Raw genomic sequence first — 10,000 nt, forward strand, 5'->3', positions numbered from 1 at the left:
AAGAAGAAGAAGAAGAAGAAGAAGAAGAAAAAGAAGAAGAAGAAGAAAAGAAGAAGAAGAAGAATAGCAAAATAAAATAAAATAATAATAATAAAATAATAATAATAATATAATAATATAATAATATAATAAATAATAATAATAATAATAATAATAATAATATAATAATAATAATATAATAATAATATAATAATAATAATAATAATAATATAATAATAATAATAATAATAATAATAATAATAATAATAATAATAATAATATAATAATAATAATAATAATAATTATTAATAATAATAATAATATAATAATAATAATAATAATAATAATAATAATAATAATAATAATAATATAATATAATATAATAATAATAATAATAACAATAAAATTGTTCCCGATTGATCTTTCAGCAAGAACAACACAAACTATTCTCCTTACTGCACAAGGACCTTACTAATTTTCTAGTAGTGAGAGTGATTGTTGTCAACGTTTCAATTTGTTGACTTAGAAACCTCTTTCAGCGTTCTTGGTTTGATCCTTGTTTATTTCATGTTATTTATTTTATTTCCGGGAGTTCAAACCAATTGTTTACCTCATTTAGAGTCTGAAGTCATTTTTATATTTAGAAAAAGAAGTTTCGTTATTAGAAAAAAGAAAAAGAAAAAACAAAAGAAAAAAAAAGAAAGAAAATAACACCACAAATTAAAAAAAAAAAAAAAATTTAAATAAATAAATAAAGTTTTGTTATCCTTCGTTTCAAAGCATTGGTAAAATAATGAATTGGTATAAATTTGTAGCAGCATTAGCTTGCTCTTATTTTCTTGAAAGTTCATCGATCATATTCGCAAGTACAACAAAAATAAATAAATAAATAGTTTCTGCTTTATTTAAAGTGCTTAATATTCTATTCATTAACTATTTGAGTTTTCAAAGTCAACTGAATTAAAGGCATAATCCTGTTTAGAGAACAAAAGATGTTTTTGAAAATCAATTAACTAAGAGAGAGAGAGAGAGAGAGAGAGAGAGAGAGAGAGAGAGAGAGAGAGAGAGAGAGAGAGAGAGAGAGAGAGAGAGAGAGAGGGGGGGGGGGAGGTTTGGGGGGAAAAGATGCCAAATTCAAGGTCATTGACAAAAAAGTGTAGGATTGTAGTTTGAGTTGGCTTGTCATTGAATGAACATAGTGGAACAAATAAAGTATTAATCCTCTCCGTACCACCCATAGGAAAATCGTCACATTCGTTACGATACAACCAACATTTTTCTTATTCAAATTTCTTTGTAGATCATAGAATTTTATAGAAAACGAACCCTGTGTTGAAGAGCATGTTTTGCAAAAGAAATTGTTTATCACAAGAATTTTACTGCTATTGTGTTTGAGTTTTTTTAAAAATATAATTTTGTGTAAGTTGGTTGTGGAGTTTTGGGGAAATCTTGAAATGGCTGGTAAGGAGAGAGTTAAATGATAGGAAATTATCCAGAGTTTTGTTAAGCATTTCAGTCTATTTCAGGTACTGTTTACAAGAAACAACACTAATAGCGAAAGTACCACTTTTGTTAACTCAGATCGCTTTTAAATTGTTTTAACTTTCAAAAGTGCCAAATATGATATCAAAATAGAAAAAGTAGTACTTTACTTACTGAGTTGTAAATTAACAACTTAAGAGGATTGTTCATCCTTTTGTATGTTTTACTGGGAATGCAGAAGGGGACAATGGGGGGTGGGGGGTAAACTGCCTGAAGGCTGGGATTTTGGGTGGGGTTCCTGACCTCCCACAGTGGGCAGGGGGGGTACTGTGTCTTCTATCCCCTTATATCTGTTTTCCAACATACTTTCTGTCTTTGTCGTGGATTGAGATTACTTGGTTTTGTCCTCACCAGTCAAATGCATAGTTATTGTTTTGGGAGATGATATTTTTTTCCTTGTAAATCATCTCCCTGTTATGTATTATTATATTTGTTATTTTGAATGTATAATGTAAGCATTTGAGTGTATTCCTCTTTGTTGGATTTTGTGCTTGTGTCCGGATGAGACTTATAGGTGATCTCAAACTAAGTACATTGGTGGTATGCTCTTGGAATCTACATCTGATCCATATTTGTTCCCAGTTTCCCTATGTTTTACTTTTTCTTGGGTGCTTTAATTGTAATTCTAGAACATTTTACTATCCCATTTTCTTCCTTTTTACTGGTGCTGATATAACCTAAATGTGTTGTAAGCACCGTAAAACCCTTAAAAACAAAAAAACAAACAAACGAAGCCTGGGATTGTAAAAAATATAAACGAAAAGGTGAAATTCGGATGGAACTAGTAATGTAAAAAAAAAAAACAATTCCTTCAGAGCCATTCGGTCCATGGAGCCGGAGATTACCCCGGTTTCTATAGTGTGAAAGGGACAATTGCTTGATACCCTTTGGATAGGATGATCTCGGCCCCTTTGCATGTGAAGCGAGTGTTCTACCAACTGAGCTATTGGGGCCCATATAGTAATATAGCCTTTCCATTTTCATCTTTTTGTTGGTTGTTATACATAATTGTGTAGTGATATTTTCCTAGGTTATTAAAATTCCATTCATTCATCCCATAGGGGAAATTTGTCTTTAGGGTCTATCCCAAGGGAAGACTGAAATAACCCAGGCATCAGCCTTAGTGCAGCACCGCAAAGTGAGCTAGGGCTAGGTGACTTGCTCAGGGCCACACAATGAGGCAGGTAGTTGAACTCAGTAACTTAAGGATAGGAAACAAAGACCATACTGCTGAGCCACGCTGTCCCCATTACATTGTATTGTGCGGCTATGTGGTCTTGTGGTATGACACTTGCTTTCGGATCGGAAGGTCCTGGGTTTGAGCCTCGCTCGGCGCATAGTTGAGTCCTTGGAAAAGGCTCTTTACTCACATTCTCTCACCGTACTCAGGTGTAAAATGAGTACCTGGCAGTTAACAGCGTTGTCTCTGTCTGAAAAAATGTAATATCACCTAACAGGCATCATGTCTCATTCTACATGTTACGTGTTGCTGTTGGTTAGGGACTCTTTGTAAAGCGCTTTGAGCACATTTAGTGGATATTGCACTATATAAAAGCTCATAATTAATTGTATTACATTGTATAGTATAATCGTACACTTTTTTAAAATCAATCATACTGGGGATTCGTTTTTTTACGAAACTCCCCACTGGTGTAAACTTCCCTGAGTCTCTGGTTCACTCCCTGATCCCCACTGCTGCCTACTTCCCATAACTTTGTCAGGTTTCGGTGGGTTTCGTAAAAAAAAGAAACACCCATTATACTGTATGAAGCTGAAAATGAAGTCTAGGATGAAGGTACAATGCTGTTATCGTCTCGTCTATGTTAAGGGTTGAAGCACGTTTATTGGGTTATAAAGATAACTTTTAATTTAAGATTTTCACGGGCTTTTCACAAAAATCTTTGAATGATTAAAACGACTGATTATAACCCAATAAACTTGATGTTGTGACAATAAAATAAGTGCTATCAATCAACGAAGCCATCAGGACTCCCACATACTTGTCTTACCAGTAAGGTCTCGGGGTCAAATCCCCATCACCGCGGCAAAGTTTTTATTCTCTGTTGTCTTCTGGCACTTTCCTACTCACTTCATTTTTTGTATATATATTCACTTCCAATCAACTTGTTGCAGTGCCAAAAAAACATTTCTTGTATCACTGCCAGCTTGTTGTACTCCCAAAATATCCAAAGCAGGCAGTGGTATGGCTCAGCAGTACGGTCTTTGTTTCGTACCAGAAAAATAGAGTTTGATCACCTGGCGCTGCACTGCGCTGTGTGGCCTTGAGCAAGTCACCTCGCCCTAGCTCAATTTGCAGTGCTGTACTGCAGCTGACGCCTGGGTTATTCCAGTCTTCCCTCGGAATAAAAACCCTAAAGACAAATTTCCACTATGGGATGAATAAAGGGAATTTCATTTTTTATTTTTTTTATTTTATATATTCTAAAGTTTGTATTTATGGAGGTATAAAAGGAGGTTTTATTGTATTCTTGAAACGGTACAATGCCCTAATGAGATCCATATTATTTGAATAAAGCCCACCTCTTTTGTACTGTAAAATCATTGTGCCTGGTGTAAAAATTTAAAAATTTCAAAGATAGCTGTTGTTTCCCTAAGGACAATTCTGCTATACTTTGAAACAAAATTTATTTACGGTTTTGTCAGAAAACTCGTTCTCGCTGTGAATCTCGATTGATTAAAATACTCCTTATTTTTCTTATCTTGGAGTTGTTTTTTGGGGTTCTTTTGTGGTAAGATAAAAATTGAAACAAGTCCTTCAGAGCCACCAGACCCATGGAGCCGGAGTTTATCCCAGTTTCCATAGTGTGAAATGGGCAATAGCAATTGTTTGATACCTTTTGGATAGGACGCTGGTCTATAAGAAAGTACTTTCCACCAGATCTAACAGACCCAGCTACCCAAACACTGCTGGATGGACAGGGTCAGAAAAAATCTCTACTGCACTCTGGATCGATCTCGACCCTTTGCTTGTGAAGTGAGTGCTCTACCAACTGAGCTATTGGGACCCCCAAGATAAGTGCCATTTTAATGGGGCAATATTTGAAGGACAAGTTTTATGTCCATAATCTTTAATACGTTTTTTTTTGTTTTTTAGAGTACTGTAAAAAATAGAATGCAGCTGTCATTCAGATTTTACATTGAGTTCAATGGACATTTTGGTTCAAAGGGAAAGAGCATTCTACTGAAGTGGGCCAAATTTGGGTACGGTACTATATAACTTAATGGATGAAAAGAGGCTATATATAATACGTAAAAAAATTATAATGAAGAAAATATTGATTTTCCCATTCCAGCAAAGCTCAATTCGACTGAAGTTACCGCAGCGTTCGTCTGCCGGAGGCGAAGCGTCACCGAGGTTGAGTCGTGATGGTTCCATCATCCGAAGGCAGGAGGAAGAGCTTGTGTCCTTGAGGGAGGCACTGAGCAGTGAGTTGGATAATAGAGCTTGATTGAAATAATATTTGTTTGTGTAAAATAGAATTTAGACAAAATTCTTAATTTCATTGTGTTATCATTTGTCAAAAAAAAAAATAAATAGAGCTTTATATAGTGCAATATCTACTAAATGTGCTCAAAGCGCTTTACAAGGGGTCCCTGGTCAACAGCAACATTTAACATGTAGGACGGGACATGACGCCTGTTTGGCGATATTACAATTTTTCGAACAAAGACAACGCTGTTACGGCCAGGTACTCATTTTAAACCTGATTACGGTGAGTAAAGAGCCTTTTCCAAGGACTCAACTATGCGCCGAGCGCGAGGCTCGAACCCAGGACCTTCCGATCCGAAAGCGACTGTCATACCACTAGACCACATAGCCGCACAATCGTTAACTATTATGCTATTATGTTGGGATGATTAAGATGCTGAAAATGGAATTTATATCCAAAATTATCAGAATTGGGTTGAGTTGATATGTTTTATTAAAAATAAAAATAAAGTATTTTAGAGAGGGAAAACCCAGTTTTATATTTTTGATAAGCTTGAATTAAATTTGACATTTTTGAAACTGGGTCATCCTGGCATAAAAGTGTTTTGAGACAGTGCCAAATTAAGAAGTTAAGGAGAAGGCACCGTGTAAGATAAAGAACTGAACAAGTATGTATGAAATGTGCCAGACAAAGCAAGAAAGGAAAATACAAGCTAGACTGATTTTTTGGGATGTTTTTTGTTGTTGTATTTTTCTTTCTTGCTTTGTCTGGCACCTGTCAAACACACTTGTTCAGTTCTTTATCTTTGAAACTGTAGTAGGCTTTCAGAGCCATTAGGCCTGTGGAGCCAGAGTTCATCTTAGTTTCTACAATAACAATTGCTTGCTACCCTTTGGATAGGATGCTAGCCTTTTGCAAAGTACTTTCTACCAGATCAACAGACCCAGGTACCCTGCTAGGTGGACAAGGGGTCAGAAAAAAATTTCTGGACTTCACCCAGGATTGATCTCTGTCTCTTTGCGTTTGAAGCGAGTGCTCCACCTGCTGAGTCATAGGGCAAAGATTTTTAAACAATCTTTTTCTCATTGTCTAGAGGCACATGACTTCAGGCCTTCATGCTCTTGCTACATATCATAGCATTAAAAAAATATATTAAAAATTGAGCTTTATATTGCGCAATATCCACTAAATGTGCTCAAAGTGCTTTACAAGGGGTCCCAGACCAACAGTAACATTTAACATATAGGATGGGACATGACGCCTGATAGGCGATATTACAATTTTTCGGACAAATACAATGCTGTTAACGGCCAGGTACTCATTTTACACTTGAGTACGATGAGAGAATGTGAGTAAAGAGTCTTTTCCAAGGACTCAACTATACGCCGAGCGCGAGGCTCGAACCCAGGACCTTCTGATCCGAAAGTGAGTGTCATACCACTAGACCACATAGCCGCACAACTTGCTAGTGGAGGCAGGAGGAATCAAGGCACTGTGCAAGTGAGGACCCCTTTTAAGATGATGGGTCATCATTTAGGTTTGTAGTTAGTCATGCCAGAACTATTAAATGTAATCAAAAGGAGAAAACCCATGCACGCTGATGAAAGATGTGGTACAGATGAAAATGGAGGCCAAACGAAGAAGAAGGGGAAGACCTAGGCCTAGTTATATAAAAATATCCTATAAAGGACAGAGATGAATGGAAGAGAGTTTATATGATACCATCAACAGACAAAAGGAATGTCTGCCCATTTTGTCACCGCAGAGTGTGGGAAGTCAACGTCAATGAGCACGACGGCGCTGGATAGTAAGTAAGTTTGCAAAAGGTCTTTGATTTTGATATACTCCATGTCCACAGAGGCGGAGACACAACTGGAGATTCAGCAACAGTTAGAGGCCCAGTGGTGTGTGCCAGGGGAGCTACAGGCCTGGCTACAACTGACCTATGAACTGGAGCAGTTACACTACACAGCCAAACACCAGGCGGCAGAGAGGCAGCTCATGGCAGCCAAGGAAGGGGTAATAATTATAACTTTAGTGAAAAAAGTGTTCTTCATTAATGTTTTGTTTTTTGTGAAAGTGAAACGATGAAAGCATTTGATGAGATGTAGTAGAAGTTATGAGTCCCGGTGTTTGATTGTGCTCAAGTAATAATACTCTTCAACAGTCTTAACGTCACTTCCTTCGTAATGACGCATGGTAACTTAGTAACTGGCTCTAAACTATCGGAACAATGGCGGACACCCTTATGAAATATTTCTCCGACGAAGCATAAAAGCGTATCCAGAGGGAATAATACATTATAAAACTGATCATGTTTTGACTTTTACACATTCTGATGACAAGGTATATGAAAAGTTCTAACCAGCATGAAGAATAAAAAGTACAGATATTCTTTGTTTAGAACCATTATGGCCGCCGTTGCTGGGCGATGTGACAACAGACTATTGAATCCAATTGTAGTGAAGTATCAGCCATTAATCTTGGGGGTTTTTTTATTCGTTTTTTTTTAATGTATCATTTTTTGATTGAATGCTATATTTGAGATTTCTTCTTCTTCCTCTTCCTTTACTTGCAGTCCACCTTTGGTGTTTTGTCGCAAGTTTTACTTTTACACTAACTATATTGAACATGACAAAGTGGTATTTTATAGTATTCTTACAACACGATCCAAATCATGTGCTTCCACTGCGTCTTCAGTGAGGTTATTCCAAAGTCGAATTGTTGGCATGATGGCACAAAGGCTTGTACATGACTTTGACTTGGAAACAGTGATACCTGCCAGAAATGTCAGGCAGCCCCAGAGACCAGCGATCACAACGTCCTCCACTGTCCAGTTACTAAACTTGAAGGTGGCTACGAAACCGTCCTTAGGGCGGAGGAAGACTTTAGAAGCTGGGTTGACAAAATAAATTTGGAGGTGTAGCCATACGCTACTACTATGACTTTGTAATTTCAACACTTGGTGTTAGGCATCGTTGGGTATTGATATTAATTGTAGTTGCTCAATTTTTAATATCTTTTTTTTTTCTCACAAACTACACAATGTGTAATCTACAATATTTTGTTACTTATGATTTAAGGATATTTAAGGAACAAAAAAATTGGTCCATTTTAAAAGCATGTTACGGATATGTGACCCACCATCTCGGAATGGTATTATATCAGGATGAATAGGTCCCTGAAAAGTGAATTTAGAAATAAAATGAGAAGAAATCGGACTTAAGGATTTTTTTTCCAATGCAAGAAATAGTTCATAGTTATACAAACGTTTGATATTTGAGGCTATGAATTAAATTTCCAATGCTTAGTTTATTCATCCTGATTTAATACCGCTCTAAGACATAGAATATGATATGATATGATGTTGATATTATAGATATGAATGTATGCCTCCCCCCCCCCCCCCCCCTCTCCCTGCATTCCATATATGATCTGTGTTGTCATATTCATATTGTTTCAGTGTGACAAGATTAAAAAACGCAACAAAGCATTCCTAGGATCCTTACGCATGGCCCATAGCAATTCCCTAGACGACATAGACCAGAGCATCCTCAATGCAAAGTAGGGTTTTCATTAAAATTAAATAATATGATTTCTAAATGAAAGCAAAGCCACTGAAAAGCATACCTGCCGAATCTTTCACATTTTTTTTGGTAATTTTACGAATTTTAGACAAATTTCATGGCCAATTATGAAAATACGAAATTGTATGGAAAATTATGAATACTTAGATAATAGTAATAATAATAATAATAATAATAATAATAATAATAATAATAATAATAATAATAATAATAATAATAATAATAATAATAATAATAACAATAATAAAGCATTTCCACAATGCAGAACCATGACAATGTAATGTTGAAGTGATCATTAATCTCAAATTGTGTTTGTTCTTATACGATTTCAGAAATGGAATGACTAATTTCCTTGTCAAATGACTAGAAATTGACATATTTTTTCCCCCAAGAAAATGAGTTCTATATCACAACCATAACAAACATTTGTCTTAAGATTGTACGACGTGCCAAAGAAATGCGGCTATGTGATCTTGTGGTATGACACTCGCTTTCGGATCGGAAGGTCCTGGGTTTGAGCCTCGTGCTCGGCGCATAGTTGAGTCCTTGGAAAAGGCTCTTTACTCATATTCTCTCACCATACCCAGGTGTAAAATGAGTACCTGGCCGTTATCATCGTTGTCTTTATCCGAAAAATTGTAATATTGCCTAACAGGCATCATGTCCCGTCCTACATGTTAAATGTTGCTGTTGGTCAGGGACCCCTTGTATAGCGCTTTGAGCACATTTAGTGGATATTGCGCTATATAAAGCTCAATTATAATAAGAAAAATGTATCATACAAGATTTTACGATTTTCTTATAGTTGTTAAGAAGAGGGTTAAAAGAATTTCTCAGCCAAAGAGCAAGGCAATTGATATGGCAATAAGTATCGTATTATTCAGAGAGTCAGGAGAAATGTTGTCTTTTTTTTGTTTTGTTTTGTTTTGTTTGGTTGTTTTGTTTAATTAAAGGTGTCAACGTAATTGAGTGACATTATTGTAGCTGGAATCAGTCTGACCTCTCCTTTGAATGTGATTTTTAAGAATCAACTTCATTTTTTTTCCTCTTAAGTGTTTGGCAATTTTTATTGAGTGTAACAGCCATTAGAAAAAAAAATAATTCCTTTATTTGTAATATATATATATTATATATATATATATTATATATATCATATAATAATATATATTATAATATTATATATAATAATATCTCATGTATATAGTAATTAATGCCGTTGATCTACTCTGAAGTAGTCTTGCAATACGATACTTTAGAGGTTAGATCAACAGGCCATCGATATATATATATATATATATATATATATATATATATATATATATATATATATATATATATATATATATATATATATATATATATCATTATACATATCTTTTGGATGTTTTGTTTTGTTTGAAAAAAAAAAGTATTCACTCAATCGTGTTACCCTGTACACAC

General features: G+C 35.2%; 1 protein-coding gene across 2 annotated transcripts in view; it reads left to right on the top strand.

Annotated features, from left to right (window-relative positions):
* LOC144970472 (uncharacterized) overlaps window positions 1-10,000 on the top strand; it is a 133,568-nt gene that overhangs the window by 100,586 nt on the left and 22,982 nt on the right. For both annotated transcript variants that reach the window (XM_078910155.1, XM_078910157.1), the window contains exons 8-10: window positions 4,836-4,968; window positions 6,832-6,992; window positions 8,437-8,537. In XM_078910155.1, the coding sequence (XP_078766281.1) occupies window positions 4,836-4,968; window positions 6,832-6,992; window positions 8,437-8,537 (395 nt within the window). The remainder of the gene's footprint in view (window positions 1-4,835; window positions 4,969-6,831; window positions 6,993-8,436; window positions 8,538-10,000) is intronic.

Source organism: Berghia stephanieae, chromosome 4 (genome assembly GCF_034508935.2).
Source record: "Berghia stephanieae isolate SIO BIC M18660-M18661 chromosome 4, UCSD_Bste_1.3, whole genome shotgun sequence".
In the NCBI taxonomy this organism is placed as follows: domain Eukaryota; kingdom Metazoa; phylum Mollusca; class Gastropoda; order Nudibranchia; family Aeolidiidae; genus Berghia; species Berghia stephanieae.